This window comes from Sciurus vulgaris (assembly GCF_902686455.1).
Source record: "Sciurus vulgaris genome assembly, chromosome: 4".
In the NCBI taxonomy this organism is placed as follows: domain Eukaryota; kingdom Metazoa; phylum Chordata; class Mammalia; order Rodentia; family Sciuridae; genus Sciurus; species Sciurus vulgaris.
In genome coordinates, this window is record NC_136464.1 from 36,945,497 (window position 1) to 36,970,366 (window position 24,870).

The 24,870-nt window shown below is 50.0% G+C and overlaps 2 protein-coding genes across 7 annotated transcripts; both read right to left on the bottom strand.

Annotated features, from left to right (window-relative positions):
* Positions 1–413: 413 nt before the first annotated feature.
* On the bottom strand, positions 414–12,735 carry CYP26A1 (cytochrome P450 family 26 subfamily A member 1). 6 transcript variants are annotated; one of them, XM_079137578.1, is made up of 8 exons: positions 12,027–12,735; positions 11,141–11,165; positions 10,099–10,323; positions 9,564–9,854; positions 9,323–9,481; positions 8,696–8,830; positions 7,974–8,126; positions 7,037–7,699 (listed from the first exon to the last, which is right to left on the bottom strand). In XM_079137578.1, exons 3-8 carry the CDS (start codon positions 10,303–10,305, stop codon positions 7,358–7,360), a joined length of 1,287 nt encoding a protein of 428 aa, XP_078993704.1. In that variant the 5' UTR covers positions 10,306–10,323; positions 11,141–11,165; positions 12,027–12,735; the 3' UTR covers positions 7,037–7,357. The 6 variants fall into 6 exon arrangements, with proteins under 6 accessions (XP_078993702.1, XP_078993700.1, XP_078993704.1 ...); XM_079137576.1 differs by lacking the exons at positions 7,037–7,699; positions 11,141–11,165; positions 12,027–12,735 and adding exons at positions 414–1,339; positions 10,498–10,775; XM_079137574.1 differs by lacking the exons at positions 11,141–11,165; positions 12,027–12,735 and adding an exon at positions 10,498–10,775 and having other exon boundaries at positions 7,035–7,699.
* A 975-nt stretch (positions 12,736–13,710) lies between these two features.
* On the bottom strand, positions 13,711–24,791 carry CYP26C1 (cytochrome P450 family 26 subfamily C member 1). Its single transcript, XM_079137573.1, has 6 exons — positions 22,895–24,791; positions 22,116–22,340; positions 21,361–21,636; positions 19,752–19,907; positions 17,606–17,923; positions 13,711–15,680 (listed from the first exon to the last, which is right to left on the bottom strand). The coding sequence occupies exons 1-6, from the start codon at positions 23,096–23,098 to the stop codon at positions 15,303–15,305; spliced, it is 1,557 nt and encodes a 518-aa protein (XP_078993699.1). The 5' UTR covers positions 23,099–24,791; the 3' UTR covers positions 13,711–15,302.
* Positions 24,792–24,870: the final 79 nt, after the last annotated feature.

The window sequence follows — 24,870 nt, forward strand, 5'->3', positions numbered from 1 at the left end:
CACATAATTTTAAATGCACATTTTCAGCAATGCAACAACCTCACTTTCAGGAATCAAACCTACAGAAAAAACACACCGGTTTGTACATAAGGTTGTACATATAAGGATACTCACTGCACACTGCTTAGAGTGTCAGAGACTGGAAATAACCTAAATGCCCAGCAGTCTCCCCTTATCTGTGTTGTTTATGGCATTTTGTTTGAGGAGGGGAAAAATTTCAACTGTTAAAAGTGTTTTATGAAAACCACTACTCAAACCCAGGTGAGAGAGGGACTTTTAGGTTCCTTCCAACAATGAAATTTTAGATGTCTCTACTTTGGGGGATGGAGGGAGGCAGGAAGAAAAAAAAAAAAAAAAGATGTATATGTCAAGGTCAAATTACCGTAGCACAAGTGGTTCGTTGTTACATCTATTTTACCCACAAAGTCAGCAAATTTGAAGCCTCAGAGATTCCCAAGTCCAGGTTTTGCTTCCATCCAGAGAGCCTCAAACCTTAACATTCATCAGAGTCACCTGGGACTCTTGTTAAACTGCACATTGACTCATTAGATCTGGGGTGAGCCCTGAGATGTTGCATATCTGACAAGCAACTAACTAATACAGATGTTGCTGCTCCATGAAGTACATTTGTGGAAGTAACTGGATTGACTCACATCTGCTTGCTGTCTGGACTAAATCCTAGGACTATCTAAGTTTTAGCACTGTAAGTCCTGAGTCTCAGGAAATCCTTGCCTCCCAGACAAACCAGGGTAGTTTGTCACTCTAGCAATTGTATTATCTAAAGTCAAATAACTCGAAGGTCTGAAAAGTGATATAAATGAATGAAGTTGGCTGCTTGGAAACGTTGGCAAGCAGAAAAGTTTAAAGATCCACACACTCAAGCTCTTCCCAAGGGTTTCCAGTTGCAACCTTGGCCTAGATGATCCTTAGACTCCAACCTGCTGAGAAATGCTGCACTATGGTTTTCCTTGATGTCAGCTGTAAATGTCTGTGGGTGATGGGTCACACTGAAAGTATGAGAATCAAGGATTGCCCAAAAAAACAAGATGAAAATGCTTTAAAGACAATGTAGGTGAAAGTCTACACAACCACTCCAACTCACTGTAGTAGCCAACCTCCAAATGCCCCTCAGTGATTCTCAGCTCCTAGTATCCATGCCCTTGGGTGGTTTTCTCCTACATTAGATACAGCTGACCTGTGCAATCAATAACATTGTGGATATGACAAAGTGTGACTTCCAAGCTAGGCATAAAAGACACTGAGACCTCTGTCTTCCTTTCTTTGGATCATTTGATCTGGGTGAAGCCAACTGCCATACCACGGGGATCCCCAAGCAACCCTGTGGAGGGAATCACATAACAAGGTACTGAGGCCACTCTTGGAAACAGATCTCCCAGCCCCAGCCAAGCCTTTAGATGACCCTACTTTCAGCCAACGTTGTAACTGCAACCACCCAGCTAACCCACTCTTGATTGAGCCCTCACTCTAAAAACTGCCCTGTGATCAAAGTTCCCCTATGATGGAAATTCCAAACTGGCAGCCAGCAAAGCTACCAACAAGTTTTCTTTTCCCTGTACCTGTTTTAAAAAATATGAATTGGCCACCAATATCTGAAAAAGATATTCCTATGTAAATCTTGAGGTCCAACACCTTCTAAAATAATTGAAAGAGCTTCAAACCAAGGTCTTCATTCCTACAGGTCAAAGGTAGGTCAGGGCTAAGCCACAACTGCCCACTCTAGAGGGTACTTGTTATGCCCATGTCAGAACACCCATCACCTGGTTCAAATTACATTACATTATCTTAACATTACCTACCAGTCCCCTTAAGTCTGTGAACCTTGACTTACAGATCCAAATAAATTTTTACCAGTGATACTCAGTCTGGTGTCTGGACCAGCAGCATCAACATCAGCCGGTAACTTGCTAGAAATGAAATTTCTAGGGTCAACCCAGAAAATTTTGGATGGCATCCAACAATCCATGTTGCAACAAGCCCTCCAGCTGATTCTGATGCACTGTAAAGTCTGAGAACACCTTTTTCTCACATGTAAGGAGTCTTGCCTTAGGAACTATTTTCTACTGCTCAGTATCAGGGGTGCAAAATGTCCAAGGGTCCACCTCTACAAATGTGCAGACTTAGCCACTAGCCTTACCAGAAATGCTAGCAACCTACACTTTCTACCAGGCTTTGTGTCAAATCCTTTCTGTCCACAAAACTCCAAGTTCACACAGAACCTTCAAGAGCTTCTCTCAAAGGTACAGTGAAGAGCAAGAATCTGGAAGCAATTTGGTCTCAAATGATCTGCCCACCTGCCTTTTTTTTTTTCACTACACATATATAAATAAGCAATATGACTATTTTTTTTTAAATTGATGGCCAAGTTCTACAACATGCTGGGCACATTCTCCCATATAACCTAAAGTTCTTTGAACTTCACATTTCTCAGCTGTAACCTAAAGGGCTTGGATGTCTACTATCTTCCCTCCAGCTCTAAAATAATCTGTGACTAATGATGATCTTAAATGAACTTTCCATTTCAGAATACCGAAAACTCTCATCTATCATAAGTCACTGCTATGTTGGATAGTTTGGCTGTACTTACGGAATCAATGAATCGATCAGGCTGTACTTAATGGGTTTGTTTTGTCAAATTACAAGCAAAGCAGCTTGTCCTCTTTTTGCAATTGCATGAACATAAAAATGACTGCATCTACTATCAGAAATGCATATATAGGGCTCATGCCCGTAATCCCAGTGGCTTGGGAAGCTGAGGCAGGAGGATTGTGAGTTCAAAGTCAGTCTCAGCAAGAGCGAGGCACTAAGCAACTCGGTGAGACCATCTCTAAGTAAAATACTAAAAAGGGCTGGAGATGTGGCTCAGTGGTTGGGTGCCCCTTGAGTTCAATCCCCAGTAACACTCCCTCCCCACCAAAAAGGAAAAGAAATTTGTACATAGGTTTCTAACCCCTGGTGGACTAGGGAGAGTTTGGCAGCAGTGAGAAAGCTTGCAGTGTGGGGCAGCTTTTGTACTGAAGAGATGTGGTTACAAATATTGCAACATGATAACTCTCACCCAGAAAACCCACCACGCTGGCCAGAGCTAGGTCTCCACCCCTGTCCCAGGGTTCTAACTTGAGTTGACTTTACTTCAAAGGGAGGAAAGCTTGTTTGGCCAAATACTCATGGAGCGTCGGTTTCAGGAATGTGACATGCTGTTAAACCACAGCCGTGTAAGCTCTCGGCTGCTGAGATTTTCCTAAGTTTCACTTTTCAAAGAAAAACATGGCACCATGTAAGTTGGAGAAACACAGGGCAAATGGTGTCAATTGGCCCCAAGAAGCTTTCTCTCCCCCAAAACACCTACTATGTGTGAGTATATTCTGGGAAAGGCAGGGAGGAGTGTGAGAGTGGACTAGCTTTCTAAGATTAGCATGGTGAGACACACTTCCTGGTCTTGAGTAGTTTTAAAGGAGGTAAGAAAGGGATCATTTGAATGGGCAGAATCCCAGCTCTGAAGGAGGACTGGGGAAAGGAGGGTACTATTTCCCAGGCCAGGTCCTGTGAATGGTCGGCATGGGACAGCTGGGAGAGGCCTTGGACATACTACAGCATGCACAGGAACTGTGGCTAGAAGCAACAGGTCACATGGCACTTAGTGTCTCTGGGGTCACAGGTCAGTCCCCCCTGCACTTCCACCTCCAGATGTGGCCATGAGGTTGGAGAGAATGGTCATTAAGGACTGCGGAATGTGCTGGAAGAGGAAGTGAGGATGTCCTGTCTCCCTAAATTGAAGTTGATCCATATTTTAAAGTAAAGTAGGTATCTGAGGAACTGGATTAATGCAGAATCAAATTTCAGAGCTTCAGAACTTTTAAATTTTTGAAGAAATCTGGGAGGATCATTTACCCCAGCTTCACCCTCCCTGCTATGATCCCTATGGTGGCTTGGTTACCCAGCTTCTGCTTGGATGTGTCCATTGACAGAGAGGTTGTTTCCTCACAGGTAGCCTGTTTGATCACTAAAGGGCTCTCTATTGCCTCCTTTGATGGCCCAACATCTTCTACATCACCCTCCTCTGCACACACTCTTTCTCAGAGCAGTCTAAACCCGTATTCACAGCAACAGAGCGCCAACTGTTTGAAGGCGCCACCACAGCTTCTCTCCCACCTCTTTCTCCTCCCACAGTGCTCAGTGGGATGGCTCAGGGACCTGGGTAAGGGCATCTGAGCCCTGACTAGGTTGCCCATGTTCTTGAAAAACTGGGGTCTCCACTCCCTCACAACTGAGAAGGATCGTCCAGGTGGAGTGAGAGTGGACAGGTCAGACTGTGGGCAATGGGTAGGCGATGCTGACTAACTCCAGAGATCACGCCTGGACGGTGGAGGCTGCTTCAGAAACTGAAAGATAATGGTTCAGGTCAACATAGTCGGGGTGGCTCCCGCCAGAGGGGCCAGGCCTGTTGTGGAGTACTTGCTCAGCTGCAGGCACCCTGCGGCCTCTAACTATCTGGGCTTAAATTGTCCTTAGGTCAGGGTGTGTGGACTGGGATTTCAGGGACACTGGTGGGAAAACCACCAGTCCCTGAGTTTGGCATAGAAGGGAGAAGCCCGCCCCCTTGTGGACCTCTTGGGGGTGGCAAGGTTCGAAAAGCAAGGAACTGGCTCGAGGAGATAAGGGATCTGAAGGGATCCGCCACTTCCTCTCACCGCGCCCATTTTACCAGTCACCTCCGGTGGCCTGCAAAAGAATTGGTCAGCACTGTGGCAGGGGACGGAAAAGGTGACAGGAGAAATGAAGAAAGTTAGGAGACGGAGACTCTTGGGTCTAGTTGTCCGGCTACAGAAAGTTGGAAAGATATCAGGCAGGTATAATTAGCTGTTTAAAAAAAGAGAGAAAAAGGGTACCAGGAGGTCTTTTCTGATTCTACCACTTCTAGGCAAATCACAGTCCCTCTCTGGGCCCCCAAGGGTTGTGCTAAGCAAGGGCCACAATGTTTCTGAATGCCAAAGTTCTAGGCCTTCACATCCTTGCCCTACAGTGGCCTATCTTTGGTGTGCCACGCCTCTGACTAAAGACTAGAAGGCATGGGAGGCGAAGAGGGCAAAGGACATCGACGGAAGGAGACAGGGCTCCAACTTGACCAGCTCAGCAGAGTCACCCACAGCCCTAGAAAACTCAGTACCCCTCTATCTCTGCACCATGTCCCTGGAAGCCCCATAGCCATCTCTCCTCCTCCCACAGTTTTGGCCGAGTCTGCATCATTTCTCCACTGCATGGCCAGTGGCCTACAGGCACCTGGGCCATAGAGGCATTTGCCCCAGATAAACATAACCTAGGCTTATTTTATGTCCAATACAGCAGCCCACAAATGTCTACCTGACACCACCCCCAAACTAACCTGCCTTCACTCAGCACTCAGCATTATCAAAAATTGATTTTTTTTAATGAATTGTTTTCAGGTAAGTCTACACTACTCTATAACAGATAAGCATAATTGAGCTAAAGATAGCCATGGGAAAGGCAAAAACTTTCCTTAAAGAGTTCCAGACAAATAAGGTGAATCTTAAACATTGAATTATATGCTAAAATGGCTCAAAGTTCTTATTATACTATGCTTAGAGACATGGGCCACAAAGCCACCAAAGACATTGTTGTTAAAGGCTAACTGTTCTCCAGCAAAATGAAGAGTTGAAGTCTTTTTTTAAGTGACCTTGCATAAATTATCTGAAATAATGATGCCCCTCAGGCTAGAGTGCTTCTAGCTGGAAAGATCTAAGGCAAATGTTATGAAGAAAAGGAGTCATTTTTGCACATTACAAAACATTAAATTTTGGCTGAAACTATGTAAGTCTGTCACATTTTTAAAATGGCCTTGTAAGGTTATTATAAAGCATTGTAAGTTATTATATAAACACTCTAAAAACCAGAAGATTCCAACAATGAGTGTAATCCAAGTTCTACCTAAATACTAAAGTCAGGTAGAACATGAAATTCTAATTGTGAAAAGAACTTTGTTCAAACACCTGTGTAGACCACCTGGTTTCTTCAGCATTGCCAAATTCTAAAATTGTAATGAAAATTTTAAAGTCCAAAACCTACAAGCCATCAGAGGTTCAGTAAGCAGATTGTGCCATTTCAAAACGGAAAATGTGCTTGCATAAGCAAGTCACCAGGCCTAACCTTTCTGGATTGAGAGTCTGGCCTTCAGTTCAGAACATGGCCATGCCAGGGTCAGAAATGTGACAAAACTGCGCTTTCACGGAGGTTAGCCAAGGTTCACAGGGTCATGACTGGGCCATTTTATCAGTCATGTCAGGCTCACACCCTATTGCCTGGGATAGATAAAAACTTTATCTGTCAGTTTGCTAAATCTGCTCCTCCTGCCTCATTTTGAATAAAGAAAACCTGGGTTCAGCTTATCTAAACTAGAGACTTGCCTTTCCCAGCACTGTTTTCAAATGCAACTTCTAAGTAAAGGTGTCATGCCAGTGAATTTTGGTCTCATTTTAGTCAAGAACTGTCCATAAGTGGAGTGACTAGTTTTGTCTTATCTACAAACCTTAACGTCAGAGAAATGTTCTGGCTTTATTCAAGTGTATGGATTTATTATGTTTATTAAATGCTAGATACACTGAAGGTGTTATTGTAGAATGATAGCTCTCAGCATGTAAACTTTTCAAAATCATTTTTCTTTGAAGTGAGGTTTAAAAAAAAATAAACTAAAATTGCCCTGGATTCAATCCCAAGCACCACAAAATACAAAAAGAAAACAAAAAAGTAAAATTAACTTTGGGCTGGAGATATAGCAATATAGCACTTACCTAGTGTGCATGAAGCCCTGGTTCAATCCCCAGTCAAAACCACAAATTTAAAAAAATTAATTAATTAAATTAACCTTAATAGATTTTCCAAAGAGGGAATCTAAATTACCTTAAAAGAATTTGCAAAGATACCTTTGAACTAACACACACCTAATACTTATTTTCTAGTAACTGTTGGGAAAAAAAAAAAAAAAAAAAAAAAACAGCTAAGGTTTCTTCCTTACAGAAAATAAATATGCACAGATGACAAATAAACCCAGGTAAACATTTAGAAATCTGATCATGTACACTAAGTACAAACATTAAACCAGGAGGCTTTCCATTCTCTTCAGTGCAAGGAAAGTAGTTTCAAATTTTATTTCATTTGGAAATTATACAAATTCATTATTTTAATACTTAAAGACCATGGTACTATAGTAGAGACACATAAATATTATAATATCATTTAGAAATTAAATATAATAAGTCACAACAGTATATAAAAACTCATATGTACACTTCAAATAAGTCCAAGGTTTGAGGGTTCATGCCCATCAGATTTCTCCCTGGAAATGAATGAATCTTGCAGGGAGATTGTCCACAGGATACACGGTGGGACTGGTTTTCATTGTAGGAGGTCCATTTAGAAGCTGCCAGTCACAATGCCTGGCCAGCTCCACTGTAAATATTTTGAGAAGAATTTTTGCAAACTCTTTGCCTACACAGCTCCTAAGGCCTCCTCCAAATGGAATGAAGCTGAACCTAGATGCATCCTCTGGGTGAGGCAGCAGAAAGCGGTCAGGATTAAATTCCTCCTTGTTAGTGAAGATATCTGCCACATCATGAGTATCACAGATACTGTAGATAACATTCCAGCCCTTGGGAATCTGGTATCCCTGCAAAAGATTATGAAGTCCCAAGGACTGACAAACTGGAATTTAACTTTCACCAACAAAAAGCTACCAGGGATCTCCTTGGGGGTGTTATGAGTTAAAAGAAAGGGGGTTGGGAGAGAGATTGGTTCCAGTTACTGAACCATTTGTCCACATGGCACACGACAATATTATCAAAAGCATAAAGAATTTAAGCCAGTGTTCAAGGAAGCAAGGATAGGTTTAAAACAACAAAAGGAGCAGAGCAGGAGTGAGATGCATAGAACTCTGAACTTACATTTAATTCAAAAGTCTTCAGAGCAACCCGGAACCCTCCTGGAACTGGGGGGTTCAGTCGAAGGGTCTCCTTAATAACACACCCTATATACTTAAGTTGTTCCAGAATTTCCATGTCCAACTTGTTGTCTTGATTGCTCTTGCAAAGTAAACCCTATCAAAACAGTCACACAGAGGTGAACAGTTTTCCTGCACTCCAATAAAATCAGCCCAGAAGACATAAATAGGATTAAGGTGGTGGTTGAACCCAAAGGGCCTCAGGATGGGAGAGTGTAGGGGGAAACAGCAGCTAGGGGCCATTTGCCTTCAAGCTCAGCCCAAATCCATCATCTATTTACAATTCTAAGAAAATGGTGATCACCATGAACAAGGGTCAAACTTCCCCTCCCCCAGTCACCACCCTGATCAGCTACATGCACTTATCACACTATTCCACTCATGCCCTTGAACACCCAAATCTAAGAAAATGGAAATTATCTGGAAATCGCCACGTTTCTGCAAAAGGCAGAAGAGGGGCAGGAATACAAGGTCTAGTCCTGCCCAAGTAGGATCATAGCTCCATGGTGTCCCCCAAAAGGGTCTCCCCCTACAGGCACACCCAGCCCTTGGCCAGGCACTTTCAAAATGCTCAGTGAAATACTCAGCAGACCTAAACAGATGGGAATTTGGTAAGGGAGCAACTGAATGTCCTAAGCTAATAGAGAACTCCCAGAATCCTCCTACCTTACTCTTCAGCTCCTCTCGAACTTTCTGGAGAACATGTGGATAGAGTCCCAGGTAAGTGATCAGAGATGTAGCTGCACTGGCAGTGGTTTCGTGTCCTCCAAAGAGTAGTTCGGTTGAAGATTGCTTTAGTGCCTAAGAATCGAGTAAGACCGATGTTTTTACAAGTCTCCTGCAGCCTCACAGTGATTACTCAGAATCCAGCTGAGGGTTCTATAGGGAAGACTATTAGCTAAAAGTTTTGCAGTTAGAAAGTCAGGGGACCAAACATCTTTAAACAAAATGCAAAGTCCTGTTAAGTTTAGCTAGAGCAGGAAGAGAGGAAGATCTCACTTTCCCTGGACCTCCCCAGTTAAGGCCTTGATTTTATTAAAAGCGCCCAAGTTTCTTTATTAACATTTGCAAATTCTGACTTTTCCTTTGAAATTTGAAAAGACTAGGGGATGCTCTCAGTTCTGTGGCAGCCTCTTTTACGGCTTTACTGACCTAGTATCAACCCTTCGGGATGCTATTGATGGAGTCTGGGCAGGATGCCCACTCTGAGAAGCTGGGCCCCAGGTGGCGCTTTGGGGGCCCCAAGAACTGCGGACCTAATTCCACAGTCCCCCTTTTGAAGCTACCACTCACCTGCATGTCCAGTCGCTCTCCCCTTTCCCACGAGTGCTCAATCAACAGCTGCAGTGCGTCTTTACAGCCCCTGTCTGCTTCCGCCGCCCGCAGCCGGCAGATCTTGGCTCGAATGTTCTCCTCAATGCGCGCGTGAATGAGGTTCCGCGCCTTCATGCCCTGAGCATAGAGAGTGAGGCGGTGAGCAGACCGACGCCCAGCTCCTGCGCCCCGAACTCCGTACCCCTCGTGCCGCCCTTACCCGGTACAACCCGCTGAAAGGCACGTCGATGGGTAGCGAGAAGAGATTGCGGGTCATCTCCTCGAAGGCTTCCACTAACTGCTGCTCTGCCTCCGCGCTGCCCGCCCGCGGGGACTCGCAGCCCAGCAGGATGCGCATGGCGATGCGGAACATGAGGCGTTTCACCTCAGGGTAGACCAGAAGGCCGCGCTCCCCGCAGCTCAGCCATCGTTCCAGACAACTGCTCACTTCCTCAATGATCACTGGCACGTAGCACTGGAGTGCCTCTCGGCTGAAAGCCTGCATAATCACCTGGGCCCCAAGAAGCCAAGATCGTTAATATCCTGTATCCGCTCCATCTCACCTCACTGGATCCCGTACCATATAACTTCAGTTCCTCCAGGCCCTACGTACATCCCGGCTGGGAAAGCTGAACGAGAGCTCGGAGAGGGTCCAAGTCCCACCTCTGCTAGCGCTTGCCTTGCATCTATCTGCCTGAACCTCTCCAACGAACACAGTACCCCTCCTTGCCTAGGCGTCATCACCCCACCCTTACCTTCTTGCGCTGCTTGTGCGAGGAATCATGCAGGTTGGAGAGGCAGCCGGAGCCCAAGATGGTGCGAACAGACGCGGGCCAGTGGACCGACACCAGCCGGTGCTCTCCCAGCAAGATGCGCCGCACGTTGTCCGCGCCCATCACTCGCACCGTGGGCCGCCCAAATAGATGTGTCTTGTAAATGAAGCCGTATTTCTTGCGCTTCATCTGCAGAAACTTCCTCCGCTGTGAGAAGACGGTAGAGACGTGGGCATGAGAGGGCGCCGGGGAGCTTCGCGCCTCCGGCTAGCTCCGCTCCTAGCCGCAGTCTTGTCTCCACCCGAACGCCTACCCTGACTTCAGCTGATACCCAGAGATGAGCCAGGCTCCAGGGAAGCGTCCCACCCCGAGCTCCCTTACCTGCAGCACCATCTGCAATGTTTCCCCAAAGAACGGGAAGCCCATAGTCCCGGGGGGTAAGGGGAGGGCGCAGCTGCGGTCGCGGCTGCTCACGCAGTACAAGTCCCAGAGCTTGATCGCGGCCAGAAAGAGCAGCAGTGGTAGCACAAAGGTGCAGAGCGCACTGGCCAGCAGCGCGGGGAGCCCCATGGCACGCTACGGTCTCCCGCGCCACCTGCCGCCGCCACCAGCGCTCCAAACCCCGCCGCGCGCCCGCTTTATAGGCGGTCCAGGTTACTGCTCACGTTACCTTGGTTAGACACAAATTAGTTCACTCAAAGTTCATCTTTAATTGCGGATTGGGCCCCTGGCTCCTCCCCCCGCGAGGCGCAGCCCAAAATCTTTAACCGTTTGTTCTGCGCCGAAGCAGAGGCGGAGCGGTGGCTGCTACCCTCCAAGCGCGCCTCCCGGGGTGCGGGGCTCGGAGCACCGCCTCCCCCATCCAAGGTGTGCGGAGCTCTCAGGCAGCAGGGAGTGGGGGCGGACCCGGGTTCCCCGGAGCGAGATTCCTATTCCTGCGCTTTCCGGAGGCCCCTGAAATCCCTCCCGCCCGGTCCAACACGTCTCCCCAGCCCAAAGCCGCCTTCACTGGCTTTCCATTTACCGGCGCTGCGAGGGTTCCTTTCCACCTGCTCGAGAAGCAAAGGGAAGCGTGTTCAGGAATCATCATTCAGTGAACTCGTTCCACAGGTGGGATAACTGAGGTCCAGAAAGCAGACTTCCCGACTCTTCCGAGAAGTCCAAGAAGAGCCCAGGACCAGTACCCAAGAGAGAACCACGGGAAGTCAAGTACGACCTGCGGGTCATGGATCTTAGCTCCCCAGTCTCACAAAGTCTTGGAAAGTACTCATGAAGTCTTGGAAGTTCCTACTGAAGGGCACAAGTAAGCCTCCAGGTCCCTCAGGACTCTGGGTGCAAATCTGCACAAGTCTGATCCCCTACTTTGACTCCCCAGAGGCTGATCGCAGGAGCAATTCATCCACCGCTCCACAATCAACGCCAGGCTGTGTGATCTGGCCACGCCGCGGTTCCCGGTCACCCTGGGGCTTGCAGTCCCAGTACCAGCTGGGCGGCGGGAAAGAAGGTCCTTGGTCCTGACAGGGTAAGGAGACCCAGACCAAGCAAGGGAAAGCCCAGGAATCCTGGCTCCAAGTTATGGCTCCATCTCTACTTGCTTGACCTTGGGCAAGTCATTACACATCCCTGTGCCTGTTTCCTCCTCCTTAGGATGGAGGTGATCATTCCCAATCTGTCTACAACTCAGGGCAGCTGCGAGTTCCCAAACCGGGCTTCTGCATGCAAAAATTCTTCCTAGCTTCAGGCACGCTGGACTTCATTACCAGGCTGGCCTGGATGTCCGGCGCTAGGAGCTCCGTTCCCTCACCTCCCACCCAGGGTAAAGCCACTGTCCTCACTCCAGCGAGAGAGCCTTTCGGCCCTAAACCCAGGTGTCTGCCGGTCGCTAATGGGAAGGTTGAGGGAATGCTTACCGGGAAGCGGGTCCTGTGGACTCTGCCCAACTCCAATAAGCTGCTTCTGCAGCCAGTACCTGGGCTCCGGCACTACCGGATGCGCTAGGTCGTTCACTGTTTCCCACCTGGCAGGGTCACACCGCTTTGGACCAGTCAGAACCATACTCTGCCTTGGTTTCCGCGCTGAACGTGCCAGCGGCCCAGAAAATGAAACAGAGTGACGTGCGTTTGTTTAGAAACACTGGCTCTCACAGAAGCACGCTCGTACGCCTTGGAAAGCGTCCCTTGGAGATGGAAAACCTTAATCCTGAGAGCTTAAATACGTGGCGCTAGTGGGGACCCGCGGTGGTCCCCAAACTCGAAGGAGTCAGAAATATATGCGGAAGTCGTAGCGACCCCCACAGCCCAGTAACGCTCCAAGCCAGGGTCGCCCCAGGGCGTGTTTCGAGGAGTCAGCGTTTCGGAGTCTCTGGGGAGGCGGTCTCTCTCACTGTCATTTCTCCTAGTCAACTTCTGGGCACTGGCAGGAACCGGGGAGAATGGCGCTAGAGGTAGTTCTCAGAAATCCCCAACCCTCCCCTTTCTGTAGAGCGCCTCCGGCTGGTGTGCAAAACTGACGATCGGGAGCGGGAGCGTGACCTGGGGCCCATTCCCAATCCTCGGGCCTGACCCGCCTGTGACCCCTGCAGGCCGGACCGTGACATCCGAGTGAACTCTGCGGGGCCACCTCGCCAAGTTCAGCTCGCGCCGGGTCACAGGATGAGCGAGGCCTGCGCGCTGGAAGTTGCCACAGAGAGACCAAGGGGGCGGGGGGTGGGGGGTGGAAAGTAAACTATATGCTCATCGAGACCCGCGGGAGCGTCTGCCAAGAAAAAAATTAAACGTGAGAGTGAAAGACCATTAAAGAACATCTTGAAGGAGGAGAGGGGATCAATAAATTACCAGCCCCAAAAGAACTTTGATCTAGGAACCTCGCCAAGCTTCTTTGAGTGGTGGTGGGCGGGGAGGGGGTGGTTGGCTGACTGGAAAACAAAATATTTACAAAACAGCCATTGCTGAGAGGTGGAGATGAGGAATCTTTTTTGTTTTGATTTGTTTCTTTACTCAAGGGAAAGGATCAGGACTCAGAGGTAGACAGACCCGTCAGATGAACTAGGACAGCTGAAGCACCCCTCCACTTTTCTCCCTTCAGTCCCTTCTTTATCTATCCTGAACATTTTTATTCTCAGGGTTCCATACCTGTGGTTCCCTCTGCCACTCTCCAGTTCCTTCCAAAACTGAACATCACCTTCTCAGAGAAGCTTTCCCAGGCCACCATTCTATTAGAGAGTTGCTTTATTTTCTTTACAGGGCTTATTGCCACTGGACAGATTTTTGTTCTTATGGGGTTTTTTGTTTTGTTTTGTTTTGTTTTGCTAGTTTATTGTCGGCCTCCTTCCACAATATCAAGTACAGGAGGGTAAAATTCACATCTGCTTATTCCCAGAGAATGTAGAGCTACTAAAATAGGGACCATGTATTACTTAAAATTACTAACATGATGTAGCAATGGGAAATATGGAGCCACTCCTATGGCTTATTTAGTCCAAATCCAAAGGCAGGTAAACTGAGTTTCTGGGAACTGTTAGACTATCCTGGTTTCTCAGGGGCTACTCCTCGTATTTCTCTTCTCTCCCTAAATCAGAATCAGTCCTGGGCTGGGGTCATGGCTCACTGGTAGAGTGCTTACCTAGTATATGTGAGGCACTGGGTTCGATTCTCAATACCGCCAAGTAATTTTTTTTAAAAAGGTTCATAGACAACTTCAAAAAAATCCTGAAGCCAGGGTCCTTTGGCCTCCTCACCCAGACACATGCTTCTCAGACCCAGATGTCCTCAGCATTTCCAAGAGCACCCTAAGGGCAGACCCCTGCCACCTTTGCTACCTCTGGCGCCTGCTGAGCTCAGGGTCTGGCGCCCGACCTGTGACCAGCCATGGGTGATGAATTGCGCTGTATGGGGGTTATGGCAGTGTCAGCCCCACTTGGAAGAGCCGGCTGTGCTTTGGAGCTGCCAACCCTGCACGCCCCTGCTGAGTTCCCCCTTCCCTTCAGGCCCTAGGATCCACCTTAAGCATAAGGTCAGGAGGGCACTGGCTTCCTTCTGGTTCACTAAGGGGTCAGCTCTGGCTGGAGCAGCAACTTCTCCAGCTCACCAGTCATGTTCAGCTGCCCAGGCCTGTGGGAAGATGGGTAGCAGGTTGAAGTGGGGTAGGAAACTATGAAAAGCCAAAAGGGCTGAGTCCGGAGGGTGAAAGGGTGAAGCAGTGGGGTTAAGTGATGGGGTGGAGGATGTACTGGTGGGGGAGTCCAGGAACCCATTGCTGGCTCCTTGGGGAGTCTTTGGTTCTTTCGTCCTCAGTCCATCCTCTGTAACAGAGAGGATACTGAAGTAGTAAACTGGGAGATTTCTGCAGCTGGCTATGGGGAGATAATTCAAAGCCCTGTTTCCAGAACTATGCTCAGAAAGGAAGTCTGTTCAGGGTAGGACTGGGGCAGCCTACCTTCTGAATATGCTCTGGGGTGGGTCCTTCAGGTAGGTCCTTCATGTGCCTCCCCCACCCTCCACCTGGTGCCTTCCCTCCAGGGAGCAGCTGCCCAGTTAAGCCCTAGCCTCCTTGCTCAACCGCTGGCAGGAAATTTTATTTCTTGGCCTTCCTGTTTTGAGTACAAATATCCCAAACCTCTCTGATTATATCTCAGCCTCACATGAAGGCATTATGTCTCAATCTCCCGTGAACCATCCTCAGAGACATTTCGGTGTTCCTCTTCTCCTCTGGAAAGATTAAATGCGTTCTTGAAGTAGGAATTTTTCTTTTAATAAGTCTACAGCAGAATCGGTGATGCTGAACTGTTTAGAGACCTGTAAGCGTCCCCAGTTCTGAGTTTCAGCCGAGACTAGATGGGCAGAAAGACCAAGGCGCATGAAACCGGAGGCCAGCTACCTAATGACTTTCCATTGGGCTCCCTTTTGGTGTGTTTTCTTAAGGCCCCAAATCAAGTCAGGAACAGCCCCCAGCGATTCGACTTCCTTTCCACCACGTGAGCCTGGTCTCCGGCACTGTCCACTGTGCAAACCCCGCTACACGTCCACGATCCACGTACCCTCCAAGGGCACTTTGACGCGATGACTGTGACTTGAGCTCTTACTCCCTAGAGCCCAGCACGGAGCCACGTTCGGTGAACGTTTGTTGAACTAGTGACCCGGTGAATGCGCGCGGGATGTACGGCAAGCCACGTCTCGCAGCACCGCTGCTCAGAGGTGTAGTTTATTCGCTGAGGCCGGAGACGTGAGCGGGTGAAAGAAGAGCCGAAGCCCGTCCACCGGGTGCACGATGGGCACGGTCTGCATGGCCGGAAAGGCGGGCGTGGCCAGTTCCCAGCGAGCGGTGCGCACCAGCTCCACAGCGAGTAGCTGGAGCACCGCCTGTGCCAGCTCCTGGCCGAGGCAGCTGCGCGCACCGCCGCCGAAAGGGATGTAATGAAACCGGCCCGAGGTGCCGGGAGCATCTTCAAGCGCTGAGCTAAAGCGCTCGGGGTCGAAGCCTTCCGGCGGGCTGCGATATACAGCTGCGGTCTCGTGCGTGTCCCGGATGCTATACATCACGCTCCAGCCTTTGGGGATCTGGTAGCCCTGTGAGGAGGCGAGGCGAACGGCCTGACCATAAAACACCTGGAAACAGGGCCGAAAAGACCCTCCACCCCCGATGCACCATACAGGCTTGTGAAAACCGGCAGGAGGGATGATTAACCTGGAAACCAGAATGATCTGCCTTCCAACCTTGGGCTAGATATTCAATCTGATCCTCAGTTCCTTACTTGATAAAATGAGATCAGAAATGCCCCTTTCGTTCTGGCACATACTAGTGTTCAATAAATATATGTTAGTATACGTAAATCTATCATTTACATTCCCTTGTTTTTGTGTTTCTTTTTTCTTCTGACATTAGATCAGGAGACTTATATTTCAGTTCTGAACCTACCAGCTGCCTGAACCCCCAATTCAAAGAGCAGGGATCCCCATTCTTGTAGGTCTGTTTATTTATAAACCTCTTCATTTAACTGAGAACTTCCTGCCCTACCCACTCATTGGCTGGACAATACATTCAAATCTGGTAGCCACACATGAGCTACTGAAGACAGCCTTCCTGTTATTTTTGCCCACCTCTAGCTCTGTCAGTTATTTTGTTTTTTGGTGTATTTTCCAATCCCTTGATCATCCTGCTGCCCTCAATTCAAGAGCTTGCAGCTTTCTGAAGCCTGTTTTGTGCCCACCCCGCTTTCAGAGTCATTACTACTCAGAGATTCTCACCAGGGTGATAAGTCATCTTGGAGTCACCAAGATTCATCTTGGAATTGCTGGCTCTTCTCTCTAGTTCTTAGTTTCCCCATCTGTACACTGAAGGATGGTTAAGACCCTTCCTTGACCTCTGCTCACCCTCTGTGGGGACCCTCCCTGATCTTCTGCTCCTCTCCCTGTTCCCCTAAGGTCTTCTAGGGCATGCCAGCATCTGCAGAGTAAAATGTGATTTCCAAGATTCAGCATCCAAGACACTTCTAAACACCCACCTTCATCTGGGCTGTTTCTTCTCTGTGGTGCACTATCATCCTACCCCTTCACGGCTCCAGTTCAAATGCCAGATCCCAAAGTGTTTTGGTTCACCCAGCACTAGATATCACTTCTCTTTTTCCACCACTGTGATGAAGCTATCAGTGCTGGTCCCCTCACTGTCCCCATCATACTTGTCTGGGGCAGAATCCTCGTCTTCTCAATGCCCTCCCCCTGCACTCTAGTAGCAATGTGTTGTGGATGTTCACTGTGGAGGGCAGTGCCCACTCTGTTTGGAGTTGCCCAGCCATTGAGCGTGGTACTTTGGAGGTTGCCTTTTAAGTCAACAGTCCTCAGTTTGGCAGCTGGAATGACCCAATCCCCAATGCTGCCACTTGGCTACACAACCCTGGCCCCATCTGGAGAATCAGAGTTGGAAAGGACCAAGACAGTTTCCTTCCAGCAAGTAAATTAAGGCCCAAAGTAAAGAGAGAAATGCCCACTGTTACTCAAAGAGTCATCAGGTCAAGACCTTAACCTTGCCCACAGCCCAGGGCACTTTGCGGGTCATTAAGAGATTCTACCCTGTAGAATTGCTGCACTTCACTGACTTCCAACCTTAGCTGGACCCCTGGTCAGGTAACAATGATGGATTCTTTGAACTTGTGAGGGAGCCAGAGTCTGCTTCCCACACACACTCGATGAATGGGAGGGAAATGGTGTGCAGAGGAAAGTATATATTAATTCTAAAGCTCGGTTATAATTGAGTTAACCTACCCCGACCGCTGGACAAAAGCTTAAGTATACGAAATTCCTAACCTTTTCGGATTTACCAGGTTTGCATCCCTCTCCCGGGGACCCAGTTAAGTGGAACAAGGCTCATCCCATTTTACAGACAGTAAAGCCGAGGGGAATAGGAGGCCTGCGGCCCTGATCCCCAGCCTTCCCTCCACCCGCTCACTGCAGCCTGTGGCAGGAGGCTGGCGGCATGGTGGGCATGGCGCACTTACGTCGAGCTCGAAGGTGCGCAGTGCTGTGCGGTAGCCCCCAGACACCGGCGGCAGGAGGCGCAGCACCTCCTTGACTACGCAGTCTACGAAGTGCAGCCGGCCCAGCACTGCGAGACTAAGGTCAGGCTCGCAGCCACAGTCTGGCCGCAGCCCAGAGGCCCCGGACGTGCAGCTGCACGCGCGCTCCAGCCCTTGGGCCGCCAGCTCCTGCTGGATCTTGGCGATGGCCACCGGATTCTGCAGTAGCAACAGAACGAGGGACGTGCTGGCACTGGCCGTAGTGAAGAAGGCAGCGAAGAGGAGCTCCACAGCGGACTCCTGCAAGACAGCCGGCGTCTCTGGTTCACCGTCATGGCCCCACAGTGAAGGAGCTGAAAGCCCAAACTATTGCGCTAAGGCCGGCAACCTGGGATGTGCTACCATGAGGGCTGTGTGTTGTCGAGGATCCTGAAATCGATTAAATCCAAGTCTGCCACTTGGGAAAGTCGTATAGAGCACTAGGCAAACCAGGATCTATCTACTTGTCTTGTTCAAAGAATTCCCAGAGGCAATGTTGGAAACTTATTCAGTGCATTATCCTTAGTGCTTTATTAACCTGTTGGATTCTCACCTTAACCCTGTGAGCACAATTACTGCTCTCCTTTTACAGGATTGGAAACTGGGGGCCGAGAGGTGTTCAAGGTCCCTACAACTAGGAGTTCCAGCAGTGAGGCTTGGGAGTCTAAGAGTTCTTGTCTTCTTGGTGGTGCTGTCCCCACTCTGGCTGGGCCTTCCGACAATGACTGCAGTGAAACAAGTCACCTGCAGCAGCCTCCCACCAAAGCCAGCATGGACCCTGCATCTTCTTATCAGATTGGTCCCAGTGTGTCACTAGATCTCTTCCTGGTCTGCTCTGCCCAAGAAGGGATATCCTTCAGGTTTCAAGCCTCATTGCCTTCCTCCAGCCCTGTCCAGTGTCTTCCTTCCAGGCAGCACCAATGTTGTGTTTATAGGGTGAATGTGCACCCTCCCTTCCTGCACCTGGGGAATGAGAGGCTGTTTTGCTCACCCCTGCATCTTCCATTTCAGCACAGAGCCTGGCAGTGATTAGGTACATAATATTTGTGGCATGAATACTGACCTGGTTAAGGCTAACTGCTGGTCCTGACTTGGGCAAGATGGAAAACTGGGATGGAGACCCCAGGGCCCCAACATCCTCCCTGGCCACTCTGGTCTCCCTTTGTTGCCCAGGCCAGAACTGAAGATTCCTGGCCAGTGGGTACTTTCCTGAGGGTGTTGTCACCCCTTTCCAGTCCTGTCAAGGCACAGGGATCATCTACTTCGTTCCATGCCACTTCCCTTCACTGTCCAGAATTGTTCTTATCCACTGGTCACCCCCAGGACCCATGAAGCTGATAGATCATTCTTTTATAAACCTTTTTGATGCCTCTGGACCTCAACCATCCAGGAGTCAGGATGGAGATTATTAGTTCCATTGGCAAAGAAGAAACTAAAGCTGAGCCCCACATTCGATGACTGGCTGGTAGAAAGCAAGAAATGAGTCAGAGAAAGGATGGGAATTGCTTATGTAAGATTTAGGTCCTTCCATTTCTAACTCTCTCCTAACCCCCATACTGCACTCCTTTCAGAATTCTCAAGTAGGTCCTGGGTCATTCCAAGCTCCCTCCTTTCCTCCACTGCACCTCCATGTGCAGTGTAGAGGTCCTAATTCTCCAGGAGATCCTGCAGAAGCAAAACAGGCAGTTAAAGGTGCCAGGTGCCAAAACAGTTCATAAAATGAGAATGTTGATTTGGGGAAGAAGATAGGAGTTTTGAGGATGTGTAGTTTGATCCTGAGCCCCTTAGAGTTTGTAGAAAAAGAATGAAGGGGACTTCATAGGCAAGGGACAGCAGAGGTGATGACAAGGAGTGAGAGAAGGGCAAGTGAAAGGGTCAGGTCCAGAACTGTTTGGAAGCAGAACTTACAAGGATGGGCTTAAGATTCATCCTTCCATTGCTCCTGCAGCTAGTGGGCATGGCTGAGTCATGGCAGGAGCCTAGTCTCCTCTTTCCTTTCACCCTGATAGGTGCCTGTGCCCCAAAATGGTGCTGGTGTGTGTACAGATTTGGGAACAAAAAGATGAAGGAAAAGCCTCCTGTCACCTACCTTTAGCTCCTGCACTGACAGCTCGTGACCCAGCTCCCTAGCACTGTGAATGATCAGGTTGAGGGCATCTCCTGGCTCTGCCACTGTATCCTCATGAAGCTTCTCAGCAATGGCCTCCTCCAAGTGCTGATGCAACTGGTCCCTGGCACGGATGCCCTGATCCACAGGGAGAGAAGGCAGGTCGGGCAGGAAGCCTCGGGAGCCAGACTTAGCTGCCTGTCCCTAAAACTTCTCCGGATTTCAGCTTTGCCTAAATCCTGGTGTTGGGTCTCTCAGTTTAGCTCCATGCCTGGCATATAGTAGAGTTCAATAAATGACCAGAAATCTGTCCAGTGTCTGCAAACATCATTCTGTCTTGATTATCACAAGTCTCTCAGCAAGGCAGACCATTACTGTCATCCTGAAGGCAGTATAACAAGGCTCAGAGGGATCAAGGATAACACAGCACAGCCAGGGTGCAATCATCCCATTGCCCTTTCCTTCACTAGGCTCAGGCTGGAGCAGTGGGCACCAGTGCTGAAAAGAAGGGGCATCCAGGAAAGCTCTTAGGGGACACTATCATATGTTCTAAGCATTAGCCTTTGTAAGTGGCTGGGTAAGAGGTCTGGGATGTCCCTTTGGAGATTCAGGGAGCAAGCACAACTAAAACATAACCCCCTGGGGTTGGTACAGACCTTGCCTAGCCCTGGATCCAATCCCCAGGACCACCAAAACAAACAAACAAACAAAAAATAAAAATCCTCCTGGGTAAGCGTTGAAATTGAGCACTTTTTGGCCAGAAGTATCGGTTCAAATCCTCTCTGTATAGCTGTATTAGCTGTGTGATCTTGGTTAAGTCATTTAACCATTGAGCCTGTTTCTTCAATAAAATAATATGCTTAGCAGTCTGCAAGGATTAAATAAGAAAATGTATCCAAGGTGATCAGCGCACGTGACTATCATCTATCTATCTATCTATCTATCTATCTTGTCATTTTTATTAAGGTGACGGAAAACCAGGGAATCTGCAGGCTGAAAAGTACCTCGCAGGGCGGGGGGGGGGGGGGGGGGGGGGGGGGCGGGGAGAGGGAAGGCCAACCGGGGCTTCCTCAGTGCTCTCTGAGCCCCGCCTGTCACTCTGATCTGGAAATTAGCGGGTCCAGGGCAGAGGTCTGGGGGCTAGCACCCACCCACCTTCTACCAGGGCTGGATTGGGCCTGGGGTGTGCCTGCTGCCCTCCGGTTCCCATCCATTCCGCAGCCATCCAGGCTTCCGAAGAGGCAATGGAGCCCCAGGCAGAAGCCGCGGCTTTGCGGACCGGACGGACTGATTGGCTGGACACCCGCCACTAAGACCCAAACTGAGGAAGCCAGCGGTTGCATTGGCTGGAGCCCAACGCGTCAGGCACGACCCTGAGAGGGTGTGTGGTCTGCCCCAGAGCCCACATCCAGTCAGAACAGAAGCAGCCCTGGAGCCCACCACCACAGTAAGCCGCCTCCCCACGCTGGGCGGCACCTTAGCATCCAGCAGATGTAACGCCCGGGTGCTCTAAGGACACCCGGTCTCAGTCTGGGATACCACCCGCGTCGTGGAACCCCAAGAGGAAGGTCTCGGGCCGGGACTCCGGTACCTTGCGCAGACCGCTGAAAGGCACGTCCAAGGGCAGTGAGAAGAGGTTTTCCACCAGCTGCTCAAAGGTCCGGGCCAGCTCAGCGCACCGCACCTCGTCCAGCCGCAGACCCAGCAGGATGCGCGCGGCCATGCGGAAGGTGAGCGCCTTGGCAGCCTCGTACACAGCTACGGGTCCGCGGGCGGAGCACCAGGAGCGCACCTCACGCCGCAGCGCCTCCTGCAGGCGCGGCACATAGTGCTCCAGCGCTGTGCGGCTGAACACACGTGCCAGCACCTGTGGTGAGCGCGCGGGGTCAGCCGTGGCGGGAGAGGGGACCTATTCTGCTCCGCAATTCCCTAGTAGCCAGAAGGCCAAGGCCGATCCCTTCCTCCTTCTCTTCTAAGCACCCCAAGCCTAACCTTGCTGGATTTTGCTCTTGTCACTCGCTCTAGTTCTGCTGCTATATAGAATCCCTCCCATACATCCCTGTTCCAGAAGCCATTCTTCCACGAAGTCTTCCCTGAACCCTCTCTAGGTTTGAGTCTCCAGCGTTTCTGGTTTCACAGTCACAGAAGATCAGAAATGAAAGGATCTTTTAGGCTAGACGTGGCTTTATAATTCAAAACTGGAGAATGTAAAGGACTAGCCCAAGGCCACCTGCTCTTAACCAGGGATCTCAGTCGGATTCTCCGTGTCCCCTTATACCTGGCCCCTACCAGGCCCACAGCAGGTGCCCAAGGACCTCAGTTCTGATGTTGGTGGTTTCCGCTCACCTTGCGCCGAAGCCGGTGCGGCTCACCAACCGCGCCAAGAAGTGTGTGCGTGCCTAGCAGGATGTGCGCGCTCTGCGGCCATTGGCTGCGCACCAGGCGGTGCTCGCCCAGCAGGATGGCGCGCACGTTCTCCGCACCGCTCACGCGGATCACTGGCCTGCCCAGCAGGTGGGTCTTGAACACTGTCCCGTAGCGCTCCCGGCGGGAACTGTGGAAACTTGAGCCCTGTGAGCGAGGGGAGCTTGGAGGGCTAGGGTCTCCGGGCCCGGTTGAGGCCTCTGGCCAGGCAGGGGACCTGGCCTAGGTCTCCCAATTGATAACTCCCTGCCCCAGGCTGGAGCATTGTATTTAACAAAACAGGGTTCCAAATAGGCCCCGCAAGTACCTGATGGGAATATGGATGCTCCTGTTTCCACTAGTAGGTAAGGAAATAGAGGCTCAGAATGGGGACGTGAGCACTAAGCCTCCTGGCTGAAATGCGCCCCTGACTCCTGATTCCATACTTGCAGGACAAAGGGTCACTCGCTCCTGAAGCCCCTTCTTAAGTCCCCTTAAGTTTACCCCAACATTGTTTAAGTTGCTCTGGGGAGAACTCCAGTAAGTTGAGGTCCTTCGAGGAAGCAGAATAGCTAGGCAAAGGAGAGGGTTTTGAGCTCTCCCCGGGGTCCTGAACGAAGGAAAGGTGCTAAAAACCCTGGGAGCGTTGACAACGAGGAGGGTCTAGTGGAAGCCACGGAAAGGGGGCCACATGAGGTTGCAGGGAACGATAAATTGCTCACCTGAACCAACCAATGCAGTGTTTCGCCGAAGAAGGGCCAGCCCATAGAGCCCTTGGGCAGGGGCAGGGCAGAGGTCCGGTCCCGGCTCAACTTCCAGCGGAGAGTCCAGAGGTGCTGGGTCAGGCATATCAGCAGGCCGGCGCACAAGAGAGCGGTGCTGGCCGTCCCAAGCACCGACAGGCAGCTCAACCCCCAGGGAAACATGACAAGCCTGCCGGGACTAGGCCGCTCTGAGAGCAAGGGCACAAGAATTGGGGACGCGAGCAGAGCGCAGAGCTCACCTTTTCGTTCCGAAAGGGCCCGGGGTTTAGGGGCCAAGACCGAGATGAATAAACCTCAGACAAGGATCCGCTCTAAAAACAGATTGGCAGTGAAAAGCCGCAGTGACCGTGCGCCCTTAGGGAACAAGCCTTCCTCAAGGCTGGCGCTTAAGACATTTTCCCAGCTTCCAGTCCAAAACCCCAATCCCTCTTTGGGGGTGCAAGCTGACTTGGGAATGCTCTCTCCAGGCACGCGCGGGACACTCCCACCTCCTCCCCAATCAATACTCCTAGAAATGGAAGCAATCAGGGAGGGCAAAGAAACTCACCGGTGATGCCAACCAGGGCTGCAGACCCCGGCCCCAACTCCTTCCTCCACTAGTTTAACCCTTCTCTGCCTATCCTGAACACAGTTATATACATAATGGCTCCCTCCCTACTGACTGATCCCGCTTCATACAACGTGACGTGCCTATGCATATTTAAAGCGCCCCATGCAGAGAGTAACGATTGGAGGCGGTGGGCAGGGGCGCAATCACCGAAGGGATCCTAGAAGGGAGTGGCAGCTAGGCAGGGGGCCGCGCCCCAAGCGCACCCTCGGGCGGGGCTTGCGGTTTCGCGCCAGAACTTCCCGACTCTTTGCAGGAACTTGGGGAGAAGGCAAAGCCCGCGCGCTGCTCAGACACAGGCTTGCGCCCCCGCAGCACTCTTGGTCCACCCCCTGGCCCCCGGCTGTCTCTAGGATCCCCACCCTCGAGCACCAGATATCCCCTTTACTAGCACTCCACGGTTAAAGGACTGGGCTTGCTCCCCTTTGCTCCATCTTTTCAGGGAAACTGTGGCGTCGATGCTGGAGTTGGCATTCCCCAGAGCCCAGAAGGACTAGCTAGGGCCCCGATTCTCCGACCTCGAACCGCTCCCAGTTCTCTGATCCGCCACTTCAGGATTCTTGAAGAGACTGTAGTTTCACCGCGGCCAAGATTCACAGAGACATTCAAAGCCTGCGAAAAACATCTTGCGCTTTGTGTTTGAAGGACCGAATTCTCTCCTTTTCCTTCCCTCCCTCTCCTAAGTCTGACCAACGATCCTGTCAATCTACGTGGTTGTATCTGGGGTTTTGTGTCCCATCCGAGGGCTCCAAACGGACTCGCGCGTCCTTGTCCCTACTTTGCAACCTGGGGCATGGCGTGGCATGACGGGTTTGTGGGTGGGGAGGAGCGCAGGGTTGGTGTTTCGATTATTGGGAAGAGTAAAGAGTAGCCACACCCTCTGCTACAGTTGGCGGAGACAGCATCTCTCCTCTGTCCGAATCCCTGGACTCCACAGACAAAATGGGGGAGGCTTCCGAAGTACCCTGGAGGGTTGGTAAGGCAGCCAGGGGTAGCCGCATTTCATAGTCTTCAGAGTATGCTCGCTGTTATCCAAATGTCCAGATTTTATTGTGCCTTAAGAATTTACCATGTTTTTCGTATAATATATTTTAAATGTGAAATACTTTATGATAAAAGATGGTTAGGGGAACAAATGTTTTTGTTTTGTTTTGGTTCCACTTCCATTCCAATAATTAATGAATAATATTCCTTTCTGCAAGTCTTTTTAAAAGATATGCTCAAACTTTTAATATTTCATCACAAATTCAAGAATTGTAAACAGTTCTTGACACTTATCTTACAGAGTCAGGTACAGTTTCTTACAATTTTTGACTTGATTTATAGT